The sequence below is a fragment of the Pithys albifrons genome, chromosome 7 (assembly GCF_047495875.1).
Source record: "Pithys albifrons albifrons isolate INPA30051 chromosome 7, PitAlb_v1, whole genome shotgun sequence".
In the NCBI taxonomy this organism is placed as follows: domain Eukaryota; kingdom Metazoa; phylum Chordata; class Aves; order Passeriformes; family Thamnophilidae; genus Pithys; species Pithys albifrons.
Window position 1 is genome coordinate 59,042,768 of NC_092464.1, and position 23,830 is coordinate 59,066,597.

At 51.7% G+C, this 23,830-nt stretch overlaps 2 protein-coding genes across 2 annotated transcripts in view; both read right to left on the reverse strand.

Annotated features, from left to right (window-relative positions):
* The window catches only part of LOC139673811 (zinc finger protein 850-like), a 685,564-nt gene that overhangs the window by 475,487 nt on the left and 186,247 nt on the right, over positions 1–23,830 (reverse strand). The window lies entirely within an intron of this gene.
* Positions 10,146–11,060, reverse strand: LOC139673890 (olfactory receptor 14J1-like). Its single transcript, XM_071559824.1, has one exon. The coding sequence runs from the start codon at positions 11,058–11,060 to the stop codon at positions 10,146–10,148; it is 915 nt and encodes a 304-aa protein (XP_071415925.1).

The window sequence follows — 23,830 nt, forward strand, 5'->3', positions numbered from 1 at the left end:
AGGACAGGGGAGACCTCTTCAGAAGAGGAATCTTCACAGCACTTTGCCAGGGTAAGTCTGGCTGCAGAGCACTGCAGGTGAGTTCCTGGAATTGTCTCTTACACCTGCCAAATGCCAGCACTGACAGGACCTGCCAGGATGGCTCTCCTGGATTTCCTGGTGTGGAGCATCAGACGCACAGGGCAAGAAGGTTCCCTTCTGGCAGGGCTGGCTGTTGGGTGTGAGGGTGGGGGTGCAGCCAGGGGTGCCCAGGGCTGTCCTGCAGGGCAGGGTCCTGCAGCCCAGGGCTCTGTGTGCTGGGGCAGGGATTCTGCTGCCTGCCAGAGACAGCTCAGCATGGCCAGTGAGCTCCCCATGGCCCTACAGGGAGAAGGTGTGGGTGGAAGGAGTGACCCCCTCATGGCAGAGCAGGGATGAGCAGGGCAGGGATGTGGGTCATGTCTCTTGACCCACAAGACTTGACCTGCAGTGCAATAAAAATTTCACGCATTTCAGACACCCACAACCACTGGTAACTGTGGCAGGTGCAACTGCGTGAACAAATACAAAGAATACCCTCAGCTGAATTCCTCAGCTGGGCAAATTGCAACCAGTAGGGCTGGAAGCTCTTTGATGTATCACGAGTACATTAATTTGAGCTCACCATGCATTCTGAGTTCCCTCTCTCTGCAAGGCATAAAGGACTCCTCAGGAGTCCATTACAGTGTCCCTGTTTTAATGGCCTCATCAGCCAACAAAACCCAGAGCTTAGGTGAGCAGGATGCAGAGAGGTCTTACAAAGAGAGACCCTTATTGTCAAGTTGCTGTGAGACAATGTGTTTTGCTACAATAGTCAGAGCTAACTTAGTTCTGCCTTTTCCTCCTCAACAGACAACATTCCCCCAAGGCAGCAGATGTCCAACAGCAGCTCCGTCAGCCAGTTCCTCCTTCTGCCATTGGCAGACACGCGGCAGCTGCAGCTCCTGCACTTGTGGCTCTTCCTGGGCATCTCCCTGACTGCCCTCCTGGGCAACGGCCTCATCATCAGCGCCGTAGCCTGCGACCACCACCTGCACACCCCCATGCACTTCTTCCTGCTCAACCTGTCCCTCACAGACCTGGGCTCCATCTGCACCACTGTCCCCAAAGCCATGCACAACTCCCTCTGGGACACCACAACCATCTCCTACATGGGATGTGCTGCACAGGTCTTTTCCTTTTCCTTTTTCATGTCAGCAGAGTTTTCCCTCCTCACCATCATGTGCTACGACCGCTACGTTGCCATCTGCAAACCCCTGCACTACGGGACCCTCCTGGGCAGCAGAGCTTGTGCCCACATGGCAGCAGCTGCCTGGGCCAGTGGCTTTCTCTACTCTCTGCTGCACACAGCCAATACATTTTCCCTGCCCCTGTGCCATGGCAATACCCTGAGCCAGTTCTTCTGTGAAGTGCCCCAGATCCTCAAGCTCTCCTGCTCACACTCCTACCTCAGGGAACTTCGGCTTCTTGTGGCTAGTTTTTTTTTATTTATGGGATGTTTCATTTTCATAGTTTTCTCCTATGTGCAGATCTTCAGGGCTGTGCTGAGGATCCCCTCTGAGCAGGGACGGCACAAAGCCTTTTCCACATGCCTCCCTCACCTGGCCGTGGTCTCCCTGTTTCTCAGCACTGCCTCATTTGCTTGCCTGAAGCCTCCCTCCATGTCCTCCCCATCCCTGGATCTGGTGGTGGCAGTTCTGTACTCGGTGGTGCCTCCAGCAGTGAATCCCCTCATCTACAGTCTGAGGAACCAGGAGCTGAAGGATGCTGTGAGGAAAATGATGACTGGATGCTTTTCAGCAGGAAGAGACTGCCTGCTTTGCTCTGTCAGTGACACCCAGTGCATTTCATGAGAGACCAAGTCTCTCCTCTTATATAATTTCCTTTTTTTCCCCTTCTAACATTGCTGTTATCAAAAAAAAAAAGTAACTATTAATTTTATCCCAGTTAATTAGCCACCCAGTCTTTTGTGACCAAGGCCAAGGACTGCCCTGGGCATCCCATCAGAGGGGCCATTCCCCACCTTGGATGCTCCTGGCCTGGGTTTGGGCTGCACAGGGGGCTGTGGGACCAGCTGTGGGTCAGTGGGGCACAAAGGGGCCATGGAATCTCTGCCAAGGTTGACAGCAAGGCCAGGCACAGACAAGGAATTCCTGGGCATGGCCTGTGCTGTGCACGTGGGACTGTGGGGAAGGCAAAGCTCCCCTGGAGTTGGTGGCTGCAGGAAAAGTCAAGAGCCAAAAGAGCCTCAGTGGCTGTGCTGGAGACCAAGGCTGAAGGAGGGAAATGCAGGGCTGATGTGGGATGGGGAAGGAGATTTAATTCCAGCAGACACTGCTGTGAGGCTGAGGGACTCCATGGCTTCTCTGCCTGAGTCTTCACTGGAAAGGTCTCTCAGGCCTCTGTGCTCAGGGAAAGCTTCAGGGAGGAGGAGAGCCCGTCTTGGCAGGAACCTCCTGCAATGGCAGAGGGACACATGGCAGTGTGTGTCCCTGCAGGGCACTGCCCTGGCCATGGCACAGGCTGGGAGCTGCCTGGCTGGGAGCAGCCCTGTAAGGCAGCTGTGGGTGGGCAGGAGCTGGGCAGGAGGCAGCCGTGTGCCCTGGCAGCAAGGGAGGCCAGGAGCACCCTGGGCTGTGGGACCAGCACAGCAAGGACGTGGCTTATCCTGGTTGCTGGGGCTGAGGAAAGCTACACAAAGAGCTGTGGAGTTTAGAAATTGTATCCTCTTTAATTTTTGGGTTTTGGCCATGAAAAGGAACTTTCTGTGGGTCTAAATCTCAGCACTTTCTGGTCCTCCCAAAGAGCACAAACCTGATGAGTTGTGGTTCCCACTCTAGTGGCACTTAGATCTTGCTCCACACCCAGAGCATGAAGCGCCCTTGTCCCTCAAAGTTCTTGGGAATGGAGGGATGAAGGACACAGGACAGACTGTGGGGATCAGTTGCAGGGCATGGCCAGGGATTTGGGGTGGTTGTTACCCCAGGGCAGGACCCAGCACTTGGCCTTGTTGAACCTCATCCAGTTGGCCTGGGCCCATCGATCCAACCTGTCCAGACCCCTCTGAAGAGCCTTCCTGCCCCTCCTGCTCTTTCTGACCTCCAGCCTGGTGTCATCTGCAAACTGATTGAGGGCGTATTTAATCCCCTCATCCAGATCATTGATAAAGATGTTTAACTGAACTGACCCCAATACTGATCCCTGGGAACACCCCTGGGTGTAACTCCATTCCCCACCAGTCCTTGGGCTTGGTCATCCAGACAGATTTATCCCCACTGAACAGATGTTGCAGAGAATGTTCCTGTAGCCCCAGAATACTGGGGTAAGTGCATATTTAGATCTGTACAATAGGTAATTTCATTCACTTTCTCTTTTTCCTCCCTCTATGGACCAAATGATCTTTTGACCTCTGAGTGTCACTTTCTGGGTGCGAAGAGCAAATATGGGCAGAATTGGGGACAGGGAGTATTTGAGGGGACCTTGGGATCTGGGCTTGACACAGAAGGTGTTTGCCATTGATCTAAGGCTGCCTTTTGTGGCAAGTGGACTTCAGGGGACGCAATGTAGAGTTAATATACAGCAGAGGAAGGACTTTTTATTGAGCTGTACCTGCCTTTGGTTTTGTTTGCTGACAATACATGAACATCCCTGTGTGTCTCCTGCAGCTCTTTCTCCAAGTACACCAGGTGGGAGGTGGTGTGCAGGAACTGAAACCTGCAGGTCCAGCCTTTAGTGGAGGAAGCTCAGATTGCACAAGGCTGCTTTGAGTGCCAGGGATGTGATGAGGGAAATGGTGGGGTGGGGATCAGGGATAAAGTCTGATTGATTATCAGACAAAAAAAGGTCTTGATTTTCATATCTATTCACACTGAATTAGAAGATGCTCTGGGTCAATATCAATAGGGAATTGCTGATAATAATGTATAAACAGGCAAAAATAAACAGGCCACAAAAAAGTCATATTTATTGCTGTGTGAGTTTTTTTTTAAAGTATAAGATGTTCACTTTGAATGCATTTCTGAGATCTCTGTAATTGACCACAGATGATTTGAAAATGTAAAAGTAAATTATTCCCAGGGGTTTGACTTGTTAAAATGCCATCAGTGAAAAGAGACCATGAAGGGAATGAGCAGACAAGGAGACCATCCCTGGTGCTTGGGGACAATATCAATTAGGGTTTGCTGCTCTCAGTGTATAAACAGGAAAAAGAAAATGGGACAAAAAGTTATATTTCTTCATTTTTTTGTCACTGTAGTACACTCACTTTGAATACACTTCTGGGATCTGTCTAATGAAGCACAAAAGAATTGAAGACTTAATATTAAATTATTCCCCAAGGCTTGTCTTGTTAGGATGTTTTGAATGTTAATGAGCACTCTGGAACTGAATTCCTGAACTGAAGATTTGAAAACTGAACAAACCTCTAAAAAAGCAAAATTCATCATCAAACCTTCAAGTTCCTGAGAGTGTCAGCAAGCCCCACTGAGGCCATGACTGAAAAGAGACCCCGGAGGGAATGAGCAGACAAGGAGACCCTCCCTGGGGCTGGGGAAGCAGCAGCTCAGAGTTACTGGTTACAGGTGGAAAAGGGACTGTGGAATGTGGCTGTGAAAGTGCCTGATGGACTTTGCCAAGCAGGACAGCCAAGCCCTGCCACCCATCTCTGGTTCCTCACAGGATGCTCCTGGAGCAGAGTGATGTGGGGTGTGGAATGGGGAGTGCAGGAGAGCAGTAGGACACCTCCACAGCTCTGTGGAGTGGGTGAGGAGGTGACAAGCCCTGGGGCTGTAAGGAACTGGTGTCTTCTCATAGGCTGTCAAGCCCCAGGAAACTGCCCTGTTGCAGAAAAGCACAGTGAAGAGCCAAAGTGTGTGAGAGCAGGAGAGGGCACAGCAGTGTCCCTTCCACAGCCAGGCCTCCAGGGACACACCTGAAGGAGCAGCAGAGCAGGGTCTGGGCTTTGTCTTTGTTTCCTGGACACCCTGGGCAAGTGGCCCCAGGGCAATTGTCACAGATCACTCCCTGCAAACACCATTCCCAGCACTGGCCTCTCACCCACCACTGACAGGTTGTTTGTCCCTCCATGAGGACACCAAGTGAGCAGCTCACAAGGCCATGCTGAAATTGTACAGGGGAGACTTCAGCATGCACAGTGTGTATGTGGGGGAGATGAACCCAAGAGAACACAAAGACCATCAGCTAATCCTGGAGGTGCTGGGAAGGGCTGTGGGACACACAGTGTCTCGAGGTCACTTCACTCTGGGCCCCACATCCCCTGGAAAACCCCCAGGATGCAGCACTGGGATGTGCTTCTGAGCACAGAGCTCCCCCTGTGTCCATCCCTCAGGCCGTGGGGCATCTCAGAGAGGGGCAGAGCAGGTGACACCCCACAGGGCTGAGGTGCCTCCAGTCCCCAGCAGTGGCAGTGAGAGCCCAGGGGGAGAGTGTGACTCCTGCAATGATCTCCCCATGGGTGTAAAAGGGAAAGACTCTCTGATCACCCCTGGGTGCATGAGAATCCCACAATCCCAGTTCAGAGGTGGATGCCTTGCTGGACCTCGACATTTCTGTGAGTGACTCCAGGAACAAACTCCACTGGCCCAGTGAGATTCATCTCTGTGGTCTTGGACAGTTCACTGCAAGTGCTCCTGAACTGCTGCATCACCCTTGCCTGGGATTCTGGGCTGTGCTCTCAAAAGGACCAGAGCAATCTGAGAGGTTCTGGGGTCCTTGGAAAAGGCAGATGCCAAGCCCATCTTTAAGAAGAGCAAAATGAAAACGGGGAGAATTTCAACCTGCCCATTAAGCCACTCTATCACTGCCCTTCCCAGATGGACAGGGGAGAGAGAATAAGGTGGAAAATGACTCATGGGTTGGGATAAGGCGCTTTACTAAATCAAAAGCCAAGTTTGCACACAAACAAAGAGGAAAACTACAAGATTTATTCTCTTCTTCCCATCATCAGTGATGTCTGGCCATGTCCCAGCAAGCCAGGCTTCAGCACACGGAGCAGCTGCTCAGCAGGCAAACATTGGAAACAGTGAATGCCCCTCTTCCTCCTCCTGTCCTCATCTTTTATATCTGAGCTGACATCCCATGGTCTGGAATATCCCTCTGGTCACTCTGGCTCAGCTGGCCTGGCTGTGTCCCTTCCCAGGACCTTGCCCTTGTCTGGTGAAGGAACGTTGCAGTGCTGGGGCTGTGCCAGCTCTGCTCAGCAGTAGCCAAAACATTGGTGTGTTCTCAGCACCTTTCCAGCTCCCAACACAAAGCCCAGCACTGGGAGGGCTGCTGTGGGGAAATGAGCTCCAGCTCAGCCAGACCCAAAATATTTCCACAGTGTTCGGTGCTGTCCCAGGATTGCTTTAGTTCTGTGAGGCCCTGCAGTGTCCAGGTGGCATCCTGGTTCCCTGAGGTTCCACAGTGTGACAATGACCCCTTGAGTCTATGAGGTTAAAAACTGTCTCAAGACCCCTTTTGTTCCATGAGGCCCTACAAGTCACAATGAACCCTTTGGTTCCGTGAGCTCTGCAGTGTCCCAGGATACCTTTGGTTCCTTCAGGCCCTGCAGTGTCCCAATGGCCCCTTGTTTCCATGAGTTTCCACAGTGTCCCAGGGTCTCTTTTGTTCCACAAGGCCCTGAAAGGTCAAAATTGCCTCTTGGTTCCATAAGTTTCTGTAGTGTTACAATTGCACGATGATTCCATCAGATTCCAAAATATTCCAGGATTCCTTTGAATCCATGAGACCCTGTAGTGTCATAAAGGCCCCTTGATTCCATGAATTTCTGCCGTGTCCCAGGGTTCCTTGGAGTCCATGAGGCCCTGTAGTGTCACAATGATCCCTGGATTCCATGAGGCTCCACAGGGTCACAATGGGCTTCTGTTTCCTTGAGGTCCTGCAGGGTCACAATGGAACTTTGATTCCATGAGGTTCCCAAGTGTCAGAATGGCCCCTTGGTTCCAAGGCTTTCCACAGTGTCCCAGGGTCCCTTTGGTTCCTGAGAGAAGATTGCTGGGGGTGAAATTAGGAGTATCAAGTTATCCTCACAGAAGTTGCAATGGTACACAAATTATAGGTAAAGGTCCATCAGGAGTGTTTGCACAGTCAGTGTTTCAACACCCTCAGCATTACCTGAACTTGGTTTTACCTCACCAAAATCTTTCCTCTCTGTTGGCTAAGCCCCCTTCCCTCCCCCAAATATCCCATCCCTTTTGTCCCAGTTCCTCCTGACCTCCCCAAATCCTTCAGCTGGATGGGCTCAGCTTTGTGACATCCTTCATGACCCCTGAGCATCTGCCTGCCCAGCTTGGCCAGTCAGTTCTGGGAACACACCTGACAGCCCAGCCCCCAAGGGCACAGGATGTTCTGCTGTGCTGGAGAGGACCCTCCTCAGCCTGGCCAGCAGTGCTGCAGGGGGGGATTCCCTGCCCCTCCCCAGCTGGTCCTTCCTGCCCAGCAGCTCCTGTTCCAGAAGGGCTCACAGACACTCTGGGGGACTTTTCATACTTGGGTCCTTGAGCTGCCCTGGGGCATCTCTGGGGCAGTGGCCAACTCTGTGACTGCTCTGGGAAGTCATGGCCTGAGGGCATGAGTGTGAACTTTAGGAGATAGTTGAAACCTCTGCAGATAAGAATTTCTGGCAATTGTTGAAGACTTCCTGACCTATCATTATGACGTGTTGTTTGTTTATTTGTTTTTTTTAATTTCAAGGGTTTTTTCATAATTTTCTTTTTACTGACAACACCACACACTTGTTCTATTAATCTGATTCACTCACTGTTTATGTGAAAATATTTGTGCAGCTATTTATCAGAGGACATTTCCTACCAGTGTTTTGAATGCAGAAACATTACTCAGAGGAGCTACTGAACTTCTCTGGGATGGTTTCATATCCCTAATTTTGCCTCTTCTGTTCTTCCTCTCCCAATTTGCCTTCCAAGATCTCTCCAAGCTGTGTGTGCCTGGGAATGTTTTCACAGTCCTGAGCTCTGGGCCATGTCAAGGGGGACAAATGCACCTTCTGGAGAACACTGTCACTCCTGCTCACAGAGCCTCTCTGACTGCACAGGGGAGATTCCCCCAGGCTGTTTCCTGGTGTGGGAAGAAAGGGACATAAAGGCAGTGGAGAGGGATGGAGGAGACATGGACATTTGCAATGGGCATGCTCAAGGCTGGTGAGATAAATGTCCCTGGGACAGGGAGGTTGTTCCTGCAGTCACACCCAGAAATGTCAGGGCTCTGACAGGTGCCCACACCTGAGCTGGGCTCATGCTCTGCTCACACCCCCAGGGCTGTTTAGAGACAGGAGTCCTTCCCTTGCACACACACAGACAGTTCCTGGCAGCAGGTGCAGTGTCTCCCTGGGCTCCTGCTGCCACTGCCCGGGGCTGGAGGCACCTCAGCCCTGCAGAGCCCCCACCCTGCACACTCACACACTTCAGCTCAACACTGGGGTTTCCCTCTCCCTGGCATGGCCCAGTCCAGCCCCTCCCTGGTCCCACCAATCCACTTGCCCCATCCCCAGCCCCACAGAGGAGCACAATCATGTCTGGCCCTGCAGCAAGAAATGGAGGCAATGGAGGTCAGGGACAGTGACTCTGTGTCTGGAATGTTCAGGAGACCATCATCTCAGGCATCTCCTGCAGCCCCAGGGCCAGCCCCACTCCCCAGGACTGCAGGAGAGAATCAGTGCTGGGGCTCCTCAGGCATCAGCTACAGCCCCAGGGACAGGACAGCCTCTTTCCATGGCTCCTCTACACACACAGCCTGTCCTGCTCTTCTCCTGGCACATCCCATCTCCCCACAGAGCCTTTCCCCAGGGAAACACGTCTGTGCTGGCCTGACCAGCCATTCCTGCAGCCCCTCCCCGTGCTCCCCACAGCCCCCGAGCTGGGGATGCTGCTCTGCAGGGCACAGGGCCTGTGGTGCCCAGGGCCATGGGGGGGCTCTGCTGGGCTGTGCTGGTCAGGCTGGGAGGCAGAGCCAGCTGATGGTGGTCCCTGCCACTGACCCCCTGCCACACAAGCTCTTGTGTGGTCATGGAGGGTGCTCAGAGGGGCCCTGCCTTGTTCCAGTGCTGGGAGATAGGTCTGGGGGCTGCACTGGATCCAGACCATGAATGCTTATGGAAAGTAAAATGAATCACAAGACTCCTTTCCCTCAACCTGCTGTATTCCCTGGGGTTGCAGGGCTCTTTTTTTCAGTTCACACTCAGATGTAGAATATTATCTCTGGGTGACTCCGAGCTGGACAGGCCTGTTCTCATTGGGCTCTATTCACTGTCAGCTCCTGCTCACACTGTTGCTGCAGGTCTCGTGTTCTCCTGGCAGCGCCAAAGTGTCTTAAGCAAATCACTTTCCTGCCATCAGCCCTGTCACAAGCTGTTGAGCCCCAGGAAGGTTAATCTCATCTGCATGGTCTCTGGCCACCAACAAGTAAAACCTGAACCAGAACTAAGTCCTTTGAAAGTCACACTGGGAACCTGATCTCATCACACTGAGCCATGGGCAGACAAAGCAGGACAAGTTGCCTCTTGAATGTCTCTTCCTTAGGTATGTTCTTAAGAGCAACTTTGGAGGAAACCCAAAGCCTTCCTGCCCTGCCCTCAGGAGTTGCCCTTTCCTGATGGAGCTGCTGTTGTGCAGCCCAACTGTGTCCCAGCAGTGCCCATGGCCTGTCCCTGGCTGTGAGCCCGGGATGGACATAGAGCAGGATGTGACCAACCTGGCAGAGGACCAAGGCCTTGGACCAACACAAGGGCTTAGGAGAGTGTGGAAGCAGAAAGGGCAGCTCTGAACAGTCCCCTCTTCTCTGTAAACATGCACTGTCCTGCAGTGAGCTGTCCTTTCTGAATGCCTAAGAAGGATCAAACAAGTCAGTGCACTGTCCCTTATTTTGTGTAACTACTCAAGTGGAAGAAATCCTCATTTAGACAGTCTCTGGGTCAAACTCCAAAGAAACATACTAGGTTATAAAGGAGGATAATTAAAAAATTTAATTGTGCACAAACTTATCACATGACCCCGACCAAAATACTGAGAAAGCAGAATGGGGCTGTAATGAGTTCCATTCCCAAAGTTATGCAGACATCAACAGAAACAACAGTTTTATGCTTCTGGAGAGCATCAAGTCATCATTTTCCTCACAGCATCCTTGAGCTCCTGGTTCCTCAGGCTGTAGATGAGGGGGTTCAGTGTGGGAGGCACCACCGAGTACAGAACTGACACCACCAAATCCAGAGATGGAGAGGACATGGAGGGAGACTTCAGGTGGGCAAACGCATCAGTGCTGACAAACAGGGAGACCACGGCCAGGTGAGGGAGACACGTGGAAAAGGCTTTGTGCCGTCCCTGCTCAGAGGGGATCCTCAGCACAGCCCTGAAGATCTGCACATAGGAGAAAACTATGAACATGAAACAACCAAACAGTAAACAGGCACTAACCAGAAGGAGCCCAATTTCCCTGAGGTAGGAGTGTGAGCAGGAGAGCTTGAGGATCTGTGGGATTTCACAGAAGAACTGGTCCAGGGCATTGCCCTGGCACAGGGGCAGGGAAAATGTATTGACTGTGTGCAGCAGAGCATTGAGAAAGCCACTGGCCCAGGCAGCTGCTGCCATGTGGGCACAAGCTCTGCTGCCCAGGAGGGTCCCGTAGTGCAGGGGTTTGCAGATGGCAACGTAGCGGTCGTAGCACATGATGGTGAGGAGGGAAAACTCTGCTGACATGAAGAAGACAAAGAAAAAGAGCTGTGCAGCACATCCCATGAAGGAGATGGTTGTGGTGTCCCAGAGGGAGTTGTACATGGCTTTGGGGACAGTGGTGCAGATGCAGCCCAGGTCTGTGAGGGACAGGTTGAGCAGGAAGAAGTGCATGGGGGTGTGCAGGTGGTGGTCGCAGGCTACGGCGCTGATGATGAGGCCGTTGCCCAGGAGGGCAGCCAGGGAGATGCCCAGGAAGAGCCACAAGTGCAGGAGCTGCAGCTGCCGCGTGTCTGCCAATGGCAGGAGGAGGAACTGGCTGATGGAGCTGCTGTTGGGCATTTGCTGCTTCTGGAGGTGGGGCACTGGCGAAGGAGGAAATAACAGTGACAAACCAGATGAGATATTTCTGAGAATAATCACAGCTATGTCCCAATACCCCTTTCCCTTCTGTTCACACTCCCCACTTTTACTTTTTCAGGAAACTGCTTCATATCCATGGCTGGAGCCCTACTTGGTGCTCCCTACATTTCCCATGAGGAGCAGCCCCTCTGCCCACTGGCTGTGAGGGTCAGCCCTGCTCTGCTCCAGTGGGGTCATGGCCATGGTGGGGGCAGGGCCCATCCTGGTGTTCAGCTGTGTGAGATGAAACTGCTCCTAAAGCAAAAGTTCTCATGGGCATCTGCACTCCCAGTTTTGAGAAGATTTCAGGATTCCAGAAGACAGTTTCAGAGGTTTGGATGTTTTGTTTCTGACTCCCCTCATCTTCTCTGTGGAGTTTTCCTGGATGTCAGAACCCCTCAATATTTGTGCTGCCCTGAGGAAGAGCAGAGCAGGGCTTCCTGAACAGGACAATGTCTGTGGCTTAGTGCAGAGTGAGGGGAGTTGCTCTGTCCCTGCGCCTTGTTCCAGCTGCCCTGGACTTGGGCCTTCCTCAGACAGAGAGTGAACACACTCCCATTTTTGTCTGAAATTCCACTAGACACTGTTGAGAGCAGAGAGATCCATCACAGACCACTCAATATCTTAGCCTGGCTCAAGGTCTCAAGGACACTCATGGCTCATCTCACCAACTCAACAGCATTTCCTGTGATGGGCACAGCATCTCTGCCCCTCTGCACTGGGAATTTCAGATAACACAATTGTGCTATGAAGGTGATTTGCATTCTTGAGAGCAGCTCCCAGCTTGGAAGGACATGTCAGAGAGGAGCCAAGTGTCCTGACAATGGGGTTTGATTCTGGGAAACACACCTCATTCTCCAGGCACACAGAATTCACTACTGACAGCCCCACAGCTCAGAGGAAAATTGGAATGTCTCATTCCCAGGGACCCACCTGCCTGAGGGGGATCACAGGATCAGTGATTGACTCTGTAGCTTGAACTCCCATTCCCAGTGAACCTGACTGAGAGAAGGAGGAAACAACCTCAGCAACATGAGCAAGTTGAGGAAAAAGGAAATGCACACTGAGGGTCCAGCTGGGAGAAGCCAGGGCAGAACCAGGTGGGCACTCAGGGCAGTGTCACCCTGAGCCAGCTGTGCCACCTCCCAGACACCAACAATGCCAGGTAGTTCTCAGCCCCTGTGCATCTCCTCAGTGTTCCCTCTGCATGACAAACCACCAGGTATGTGGCTTTAGAGCTTGATAGAAATCCCTCCTTTCACCTTCCCCTTGAAGTATCCCCTGGAAAATATCCTGGAGTGCTCTGGTTCTGTAAGCAGTCCTCACCTATGAAACTCTCACTTGATAGCTGAAAAAACCGGCGCTGCCCTGCCCTGCCCTGCCCTGCCAGGGTTTGCTCTTTCCACCCACAGCCTGTCCCCCAGCACTGAGGGAGCTCCCCAGGCCAACTGAGAGCTGCCCCTGGCAGGTGGCAGAGCTCCTGCCGTGACACAGCACCCTGGGGTGCAGGACCCTGCTCTGCAGGACAGTTTGGGACAGCCTGGGTGGCACAGCCAGGGTTCAAACCCTACAGCCATCCCTGGGAGGAGGGAACCCTGCTGGGATGTCCCTGGGATGGTGCAGCAGAGAGTCCCTGCTTTGCAGCCCGTCCTCATCTACAGCACCAGAGACACTGTGATATCCCACATTAGAGACCCCCCAGACTGTGGGATGTGCCAGCGTTGGGAGATCTTCCCACAAACTGCACATACATTGCCCTTCATGCAGACTTACCGTGGGAAAGCCTGGAAAGATTCCTCTTATCTGGATCTTCCTCTCAACTTTCCTCACACCCCAGACTGTGTGTAACCTCTCTCTGCGCTGCTTTTCTGCCCTCGGTGTGTGCAGGCAGTGCCCTGAGCCCTGCTGGGCTGTGCACAGGAGCTGCTCCTGGGCAGAGCTGTCTCTCTGCAGCGCTGCCCACTTGCCAGGAGCTCCCTGTGTGCCAGGAGCCCGGCCCAGCTCAGCAGCACAGCAACAGCCCAGGGCATTTAATGGCCCTCTGGGGGGTTTGGTGCTGAGTCCCTGAACCTCAGACTCCGAGGAAAGGTGCAGGAATCTCTTGAGAAAGCAAAGTCAGAATCAAACTTTAAAGTTTCTTTTGTTGTTAATGGGTCCCTCTGAGGGACATAACTGAGAAAGTGTCCTGAGATTCCAGTTAGAAAACAAAGAGACAATGATGACAAATATGGACTAGGAAAGAAAGGTCACTCTGATGCTGAGGAAAGTAAAAAGTATTTCATTAACCCAAAGGTCACAACCGTGACCCCCAGCCCTGGGAAGAGAGATCCTGTCTCTCCCTCATTCCTCAGGGCTCTTCCTTGGGCACCGGGGTGTGGGATGTGGAATAGCAGGGGCAGGAGGATGGGGCGGCACTTCCCAGGCTGCTGAGCAGGGACAAGGAGGCAATGAAGCCCCAGGGCTGCAAGGCTCACTTGTCTCCTCATGCCATCAGGGGCACACACAGCAGCCATGGCCAAAGGCCTGCACAACTTGGCTCTCTTGGGGCCTTTCAGCTTCTGCACATCCCTGTCTCCTCTCCAGCCCAGGCCGTCCTACGGTGTCCATGCCCTGCCCCTTTCCCTGCAGGCTGTCGGCATCCCCCGGCTGCCCCAACTCGCTGGCCCCTTCCTGCACTGACATCTCTCCCTCCTCCCTGGCTCTGCCTTGGCACACAAAGCCTTGGACTGATCCAGACTCCTTCAGGGGGATGTGTTGCACCACAGCACTGCCCTTGGGCAGAAATTCCTTTCTCCTTGTGTGCAGTCTGGACCTCCCCAGTTGCCCTTCAAAGCCTCTCAGGCTTCTCCTGTTCTTTCCTCAGTCTCCACACCACTGGGCCCAGGGCTTGGAGGCTTCCAAACCCCTTCATACGATATCTCTGGTATTTAGCCATGAAAATGTTGTGTTCTTAGTGCAGGAGAGACACAGTGACACTTTTTGCCAAAGGTTGTATTGGCAAAACAAGGCACAGGAACTGGAACTGAATGAGGGGAGATTTCCATTGGATGTCAGGAAGAAATATTTTGTGCTGAGGGTGGCAGGAACCTGGGCCAGGTTACAGAGTAAGTGGAAACCCCATTCCTGGAGCTGCCCAAGGTTTGGAATTTTGTACAGCCTGAACTTGTGGAAGGTGTCCTTGGGTAACTGAAGTGCACTTTGACTAGTGGCTCTTTTAGGTCTCTTCAAATCCAAACAGTTTATTATTCTTTTTTCCTGTAACCCCAACTCCTTCTCCACAGGGTTGCAAATACCTACATGCACCATGTTGGCATTTTAATGTGACCTAATCCCCAACACTTTATGAAAATGGAAAAACAGTCCTTTTAGGGACATGAATTTCAATGACTTTGGAGGAACCTTTCAAACCTCAAAAGTTACAAAGGAACTAATAGAGATTTCCAACATCTCTGCATGAAAGGCTCCCCAAGTGATCAGTGACAGCCCCCCAGGATGGCCTTGCAGCTGAGGTTGGGGGTTTTCTCACTCAGGTACTGAGACTCAGGGTGGGCAGCCAGAAAGTGCATTTAGGAACTGTACAAGAGTTGCCATGGGATGTCCAGGAAATGACCAAAGTTATTTGTGGAGGAACAGGCATGAGAAAACAGAGAAAAAAATGGATGAAAGAAGCTGAACATGTTTAAAGAGGTGGCTGGTCAGTGCCATTCCCTGGCCATGCCCTGCAACTGACTCCACTGGCTGTTCCATTTTCCTAATCCCTCCATTGCCAGGAACTTTCTGGGATAAGAGATCTCTGTGCTCTGGGTATGGAGGGAGATCCAAGTGTCTGCCACTGGAGTGGAAGCCACAAATCATCAGATCTTGTGTTCTTTGGGGGCCCAGACACTGGTGAGACTGGTGTGTGTGCACAGAACACTGGTGGGTGTGTGGGTGGGTGGAACCACCAGGGAACATCAAACAAGAGTAACCAGCGAGTGGCAGAGGCCTGGGAACCGCTGTCTGAGGTCATCTCCTGGAGGGATCCACATTGTCTGGGTGTCTCTGGAGCTCTACATCTTCTCCTGACATAGCAGAGCACACAAACAGCCCATCCTTGTGTCCCTTTCTCCACTCACTGTGCTTTGGTTTGGCCCAGAAACCTCCCGAGGTCACTTCCAGGATGAGTCCCTCTGCATTTCCCTCCCCCATGGGCCTTCCCTTCCTGATGCAGCATCTGTGGGGCAGCAGAGCTGGGTCAGTGCAGGGCCAGGGCTGGCTGTGACAGGGGTCATGAAGCCACAGCCAAGAGGTGACAGCAAGGAGAATCTGAAAAATAAATATTAAATATGGGGACTTTGTTTTTTGAGGGAGGGAAGGTTTGGCTGGAGCTGGCATGTGAAGAGGATGAAAGACAAGGGGTGTTGGGGGAAACAGGGAATGTTAAACCTGGGTATGAGGAAAAGATTTTTCCCCAGTTGCAGGGCCAGTGCAGAACAGGGTGGCCACAAGCCCAGGCTGCCTTCCTGCCTGCCAGGGTTGGTGGGATTGTGTGACAGAGCTGCCCCCAGAATCAGAACCCGGGGGGCTCTCCCACCTGCCCCACTCCTTCTCCTCTCCCAGATGGAATTTCTGTTGTGTGGGTTCCCTGATGTGCTGGATGACCTCACAATGCTCCCTGGCCAGAATGTCTCCTGAGGGCCACCCAGGCTGCTGCAGTGGAAGTGATCTCACAACCATCACATTCCAGCCATATCTCCTTGGCCTGAGTCTCCTCTTTCCTCTGCCACCCTCAGGTCTCTGCTTCGATTGTAGGAAATGATATAACTATTCTAATACCATAATAGTTTTAATTAGCCTTTTAATGAACTGCTTGAATTAAAGACAAGTTGTGTGTTGGGCCTTAAATCTCTCTCAGCCAGCACTCAGCAGAATTTAACCTACCACTGTGAGAACACAGCTTGGGAAAAGTACTAATTCTCTAAGTTTTGTTAAGTCAACCTTGATATGTTTTGATGAACAAAGCCTGGGATAGAAAGATGTACTGTTGATGTTGGACATCTGGAATGCAAAATTTATGGACCACAAGGACATTTGCAGAAACCAGCAGATGAAGAAGATGAGTAAGAAGGACTTAGTAGATGTGATGGAAAGTCCCAAACAGGAGAAAAAGACTAAAAATGTGGACTAATTAGCAAAGAGAGGGAGAAGTCCATAACCAATAGAAGATAAAAATTAATTCAATATTAATTCAAAATTAGTTCAATAAAATTATGTCATTTAGAACCAATGAACATTGATTTCTTTGTTTGCTAAAAACTGATAAATAGGTGAATAATTGATGCATTGGTGTCTGTGTGAAAGGCAGGATTTCTGTTGGACACACACAGAGAGCACTGGGAATAAAGTGATGCCTTCCTTTCTAACACCAAACATGCAGTGTTAGGGGGTTTTATTACCCCAATCATTTCAGAGGGGTTTGGCAACAGCATGAGCAGGTTTTGATTAATATCTTGTCTCCAAGTTGCTGGGGCCCAATTTCTTCCCCATGAGGCTCCTGTAGCAGAAGTGGCTTTGCAGAGCCCAGCAAGAAAGAACACCCTTAACCAGCAGCTCTGCAGTGCTGCCCACCAGGCTGGGCTGGCAAGGGAGGGCTCCTGGCCATGGACTGGCAGGACCTGCTGCTGCCAAGATGCATTTGGGGTTTCAGGCTCTCCCTGGCAGAGGTGCCACCAAATCACTCTGAGTTGTGCCCGTGGCCTTCAATGTGCTGGGGCTGGCCTGGGGCTTTTCCTGCAGTGGGATGTGCCCTGGTCCTGGCAGAGGAAAGGCAGTTCCTCCCCCAGCAATCTGCTCCTTCTGCATGTCAGGCCCCCACTCACTGCCCCTCACTCTGCTCAGTGTTTGCCTTGGCTCGTGGGTGCAATGATCAGATCTGCTTGAGTGTTCTGAGGCACAACCCAACACTTACTGCCTTCTGCACCCACAGCATAAGAAATGTCATTTTCTATGGGGCTTGACCTGATGGGTCTTTGCATTACTGACTTTAATTTCCACTTTTTGAAAATTACCTTTTCCCCAATTGTGTCAAGATGTTGGGCTCTTTCACAGTTGCCTGAAGTAACTCAGAATCACAGAGTGTCCTGAGTTTCATGGACCTTCAAAGATCATCTAGATCCAAACTCTGTGACATGAACAGGGGCACCTTGCACTAGACTGGGTTACCCAAGAGCTCTGCCCAGCCTGGCCTTGAACACTCCAGGGATGGGGCATCCACAGCTTCTCTGGGAAACCTGTGCCAGCACCCTCAGAGGGAAAAATTTCTTCCTAATACCTTGTCTAAACCTTCTGATTCAGTCATTCCCCTTTTTCCTGTCACTCCAGGCCCTGGTAAATAACCACTCTCCATCTTCCTTTTGTTCTTTAAGGTACTGGAAGGCCACAGTTAGGCCACCCCAAAGGTTCCCTTCTCCTAGCCAAACAATCTCAGCTCTCTCAGCCATCCGTCATGGCACAGCTGCTCCATCCCTCTGATCATCTTGGTGCCTCCTCTGGACTTGCTCCACCAGCTCCATGTCCTTGCTGTGCAGGGACCCCAGAGCTGGAGGCAGCTCTGCAGGTGGGGTCTCACCTGAGAGAGCAGAATCCCCCTCCCCTGCTGCCCAGGCTACTTTAGAGGCAGCCCAGGACACCACTGGTCACCACTTGCCTTGCTGACCAAAGATCCAGTAACACAACCCCCCTGGAAAGGCCTCCTATTACCTGGGTCAGGAAGTTTTCCCCCATGCATTCCTGGAGTATCCCTTGACTTTTCCAGGTGTGTGGTGAAGTGTCCCTTGATTGTGCCAGGTGCTCCTGGATGATAAAGGTGGGGACAATCCTGCCCATAACAGGTGGGGATCACAGGACAATCACCCACTCTCTGAAAGCCTTGGAACATTCCCTACATGAATTGTATGCAGCCCAAGTGGAACAATTCCTAAACATTTTGGAAACTCCAGTAATTACTGACATGAGGATGGAAATTCAGCAGAGAACTAAAGCCAGTCACCCTGTGACCCCACAAACAGAGGTCCTGAGGGAGGCCCCTGGAGCTCCCCAGCACCTCCCTCTCAGTGGGTACCTCTGGGAGCCTCTCGGAGCTCGGGAACCCTCAAGTTTGCAACACTCCAAAGAGCGTCGCTGATGCCCAGGACAATTCTGATCCCCCCTCAACAAACACACCCCTCCAGGTGCCCCCCTTGTCTCTTGGGAAACACAAAGGGATGGGATGGGAGTGTTTCACTGACAAGCAGGAGAATTGTGGATGGGCACCTTTACACACACAGATATTGATGTGTCCACACATCTCTGTCTGTGTGTGTGTGAATTGACTGTGGTGTGAATGTTGTTGTTGTGAATCTATAATTGAGTCACTGTTAAAATTGTAGCAAATGGTGCAGATTCACTTGATAACTGATAAAATCATCAATGATACAGTACTACTACTCTGTTTTAACTCTTTTTTTATCCAAATCCTTTGCACCCTGACCATCTACAGCTCAACTCTCTGTGTAAATCATTCTCATTCATTTAAAAAAAATATTTTTTGTGCAGTCCACTTTGATATTTCCTCCTTAGCAAAACTACAAAACAAATCCAATTAGTACAAGTCTTCAAGACTTGAGAACATTTAAAGGAAGAGAAATAAATTGGTTTTCTGTGTTTTAATAAGCCCCACTGTGTATTTGGAGATGAGTCCATGATCCTCAAGTAGTGAGACAAAATTTGAAAAGCTGTTCAAGAAGTCAGAAGCCAAACTCCAAGTCCCTTGAAGGATCAATGGGCCCCACTGAGGGCAGGCACTGACAAAGCCTCCCCAGGGACTCCTTAGAGCAGATCCTTGGAGGCCCTGATTGCAGGGAGACAAAGGCTCTGTGCAGGCACCTGCAATGCTGAGAAAACCCTGGGCTGGTTGAAGAAAGCACAAAGGCCAAGGCCTGAGCCCCAGGCCCTGGGACAGCAGGTCCTGTCCCTCACAGGTGGCTCAGGGCTGTTTGTGGGGCAGTGGGATGGGAGGGGGAGGAACAACAAATGTTCAAATCTGTGCAACCCCTCCCAGCCTCCTCAGGGAGGGCTGAGGAAGAAGCAAAGTCCCGCACCCTCAAAGGAAAGTTCCTTCTGGTGACCTCAGTGGCAGAGGCACCTGCCAGAGCCCAGGGGACAAAGCCCTGGGTGCCTTTGTGCCTTCCAGCCCTGCCAGAGCCCTTGGCCATCTGTCCTGCAGCCTGTCCTGCCCTGTCCCTGCTGCTCCTCTGGCCTTGCAGGCTGCACACACCCATCCTGCTTTGCCACCAGCCCTCCCAGCAGCATTTCTGTGCCCTCACTGATGTCTCTGCACCATCTCTGGCAGTTCCTTAAAACACAAAGCAATGGGATGATACTGACTCACTCTTAGTAAACTCTCACACCACAAGGCTCCCCTATGAGTTACATTTCTTTTTCCTCCCTTCTACTCAGAAACTTCCAAGCTGCACTTTGTGACTTTCTTTCTCTTTCCAGTAACACAAAAAGCTCTGTCATCCTGGCAGAATCACAGAATATGCTGAGTTCCAAGCAGCCTGCAAGGATGATTGAATCCAACCCTTAGCCCTGCACAGGACCATCACCAAGAGTCACACCATGTGAGGATCATCCAAGCACTGCTTGAGCTCTATCAGGCTTGGTGCTGTGACCAGTGCCCCAGGGAGCCTGTCGAATGCCCAACCAGATCTTCCTTGAGCCCTCTCCAGTTCTTCCTCATTCCTCCACAATGGGGAACCTCAAACCCAGACACATCAGTCCAGATGTGTTACCCCAGGGCTCAGTCCTAGGGGGTGACACCTCCTTTGTCTGGGTGGCCACACTCCCCCAAGGCAGCCCCATGTTCTGTTGTCCTTATTAACTTTGATCCTGAGCCCCTGTGCCTCAGGACATCCCTCACACAGCCCAGGCCCTTCTCCTCGGGATCACTCCAGAGCTGTTCAGGTCCCTGCCCTCATCTCTGGGTCATTGTGCCCCCAGGGCAGGACTGGCCTCTTTGCCTTCCAAAACTCCAGCAGGTTTGTGTTGCCAGAGCCCAGAGCTCCTCAGGGCCCCTGAGAGAGACTCTCACCTGGGGCAGCTCTCAGGGTGTGTGCACAGGTGGCTCAGCTGCCTCTGGGTGCCCAAGGCTGCTGCTGCCTGTCAGGGAGGTGACAGATGTGACCTGGCAGCCCCTTCCCAGCCATGGCCCCCTGGAGATGCTGAGGCCCAGCTGACTCCTCACAGCATTGCCACCCATCTGCTCCTTGTGTGCCATGAGCTGATCAGGTCCAGGTCACCTCACATTCCTCTCCCAACACCTCGTGCCTGGTCTGAGCCCTCAAGGTCCTTGTCCTGCTCCCAAGGGCTGTTTGGGAGTAATTAATGGTCAAGGGTTGGGGTTTAGAGCTCAGGGTAGGGATTAGGCAGAAGTTTAGGGATGTTTGGGATTCTGTTGACAGTGTGTGGTTCATGATTAGGGGGAAAGATTTTTGGTCTGGGTTAGGATTAAAGCTTGGGTGTTTCATAATAATACTGCAGGTGTAGGTTTGGGATGGGCATTAGAGTACAAGTAAGAGTCTGGAGTGCTGGGTTTGGCCTTTTTCTTCGAGGTCAGATTGAGATTGGGATTAAAGCAGTGGATTCCTTTGAATGGGAGTAGCAGCACTTTTAGGTTGGGGCTTGAGATCAGAAATTGCATAAAAGTCTGTCAGAAGTGTTTTCAAAGTCAGTGTTTCAGAACACTCAGCATGACCTGAACCTGTTTTGTCATCATCAAAATGTTTCCTCTCTGTTGTCCAAGCTCCTCTTTCCTTCCCCAATTATCCCAGTTCCTCGCAGTCTCCCCAGAACTCCCATCTGGATGGGCTCAGCTTTGTGATTGTCCTAGTTCAGCTGGAGGGATCAGCTAACCCTGTGTGGGGGTGATCAAAGCTGTGTATTCTACCCCTCTATTCATTCCCCAAGGACAATGGGCCATTAGCAGCAGCTGCCCAGGGAGCCATTATCACTTCACACCCAGCCTGAGGGGGGCGGAGCTGCTAATGGGCCATCAACAGCTCAACAACCCCTGGCTCCCAGAGTTAATCACCCATTGTGTGAGTCCCCGCCCAGGGGGAGGGACTGAGTGCTCCCTGAGGGTACATGAGTGGTGGGTAAGAAGACCTTGGGAACCTTCTCGTCGGATCCAGAGCAGCAGCAGGACCTCGACAGCAGGAGATCACCACTCTCGCCCAGACCACAGCCCTCGCCTGCACCAACAGGTCTTTCTTTTCCTTTTGCTCTGGACTTGGGGGAGCCACAGGGGTCTCAGCACAAGGGCAAACAAACCCCCCTTGGGTTTGTGCCCCAGGACACTGGGTTATACTGCTGGGGTATTGTGAGTTGAAAGCAATTTCCCTTGTGTATCAGTGTTGTTATTGTAATATTATTATTAAATTTTAGCTCTGACTTATAATCTCTCTCGTGGTGAGTTCATTTTCCCTTGCTGGTTCACCTTCAAACCAGCACAGTGATGACACTGTGCAACCTCATGGAGTCAAAGGGCCATTGTGACATGCTGGGCCTCATGGACAAAATAACTGAAATGTTTCAGAACCTTATGGAATCAAGGGGTCATTTTGACACTGCTGGGTGTCATGGAAATAAAGGAACCCTGGGACACTGAGGAGCATTTTCAAATCAAGGGGCAATTGTGGCACCACAGGGCCTGATGGAGCCAAAGGAACTGAGGGATGCTGTTCAGCCTCATGAAATCAAGATGCCACAGGGACACTGGAACCTCATGGGATCAAGGGGCCATTGTGACATGCAGGGAAACTCATGGAAGAAAAGGGACCCTGAGTCATTTCAGAACCTCAGGACCCAAGGGGTCACTGGGACCCCAGAATTCCATGGGATCAGCAGACCCACTGCCTCCCCCCCACTGCCACATGAACCAGAGTCGCGGCTCTGCCGCCCCTTGGGCCCCTCTGGAGTCAGCGTTTGCTTCAGCAGCACAACTTGTCTCATATGAGGCATTTTCCAGATTTTGCTTTGCCCCCTTTCCTGTGGTTTTACTTTTTTTTCTTTGTTCCTCCAGGGGGGCAAAGGGGAATGGGAAGCACATGTTGATCAGCATTTCTATCTGTACACAAAAGGGAGTTGGGACAAGGGTGGGGGAGAAATAAAAGCTATTTCTCTCACTCTCTGTTGTTGGTTTGAACTGTTCCCTTGGTATTGTACTTTTGCTGCTGCATTTCTGGTCACTAAACTTATTTTTTTCATTTAATACTTCCTTGTATTTTGTCTCTGTGTATTTGTGGGGAATAAAGGGGAAAGAGTTCATTTTATTGGAGTTCCCATTCCAATATTAGTCTTTAAACCAAGGCTGGTTGCTCGAGGGCTCCCTGAAATTGGTATCATACACAAAGGATTTGACAATTCAGTTTGTCCCATTGGACAGAGAGATAATAAAAATGTTCCGTATTGCTGGTCAAGGGCTGGTCACTGAGGGATCTCACCAGGAAGTTGCTGCCAAGAGGACTCTGTATCATTACTTTTATTTGACACTTCTCCTTCAGCCAAATTCCCACCTATGACACGTTCCACTTCTTTAGTCCAGCTGTCACCAATCTGGTCATAAGGAGACTATGGGAGACCATGTCAAAGTCTGGGCACACAATGTCCCTTTCTTTTCCCCCCCAAATGGATTCTGCAATCTCTTCCCTTGTCCTTCCCATGCCTGGAAATGGCTGCAGGAGGACTTGCCATATCCCCTTCCCTGTTGAGCCTGACCAGTCTAGAACTCTCCCAATACTCCGTCCTACCCTGTTTGCAAACTAGTTCCATGTCTGTCTTTCTGAAGTCCCCAGAAATGTCTGGGATTACTCCGGCCTTTCCAAGGTGTTGAGAGAGGTCTCACAGTAACCCTGCCCAGCCTGCTCAATATCCCTGGCACCAAAGGCCTTTCCATATCCCACAGTTCCAGTTTAGTGCCCAGAAAACAATACATGCCTTGCCAGCTCCTTGGAGCCATTCAGAAAGGGAGGCAGCAGGGATTTCTTCCTACAGACCCACCACTCCAATGGTCTCTCTGAGCACTCCATGGCTGTCCTGAGCATTTTCCCTGGTGCCTCCCTGCCCTGAATGTTTCTGGCCACCAGGCTGTAGGTGAGGGGGGTGAGCAGGTGCATGAGGATGATGTAGAGCAAGGGCTGTGTCAAACTATCCCAGGATAGCTGGGCAAGGATGGGGATGCTGCAGAAAACAGTGGCCATGGTGAGGTGAGAGGAGCAGGTGGAGAGACCTTGTGGCTGCCTGTGCTGGGCAGGAGCTGCCCCGGGATGGCAGCTCTGAAGCACACACAAGATGCTTCTGGCAATGGAAAAGGAAGACTGGAGCTAAAAATCAGGCTGGGAAAGCAGAGCAAGAGTGTCATGGTGTCACTGCAGGAGAGTTCCAACACCTCGACCAGGCCACAGAAGACGTGATGCAGAAAGTCAGGGCCACAAACAGTGTGTGAGACAAAAAGGATACCATGACTGTGGATGACAGAACTCCCTCGAGCCAGGGTGCAGCTCTGCTGGAGACAACCCTTCCAGTCCATGAGTCTTGCAGAGAGCAGGGCTGGCACAGAGCCCAGTGCTGGTCATGGGATGTGGCCACCAGCAGGAAACACTCTGTATGTACCAAAGGTACAGGAAATGGCAGGG

What these genes read in the sequence shown, in the direction of transcription:
- LOC139673890 (XM_071559824.1), bottom strand. Translation starts at nt 11,060, where the DNA reads ATGCCCAACAGCAGCTCCATCAGCCAGTTCCTCCTCCTGCCATTGGCA.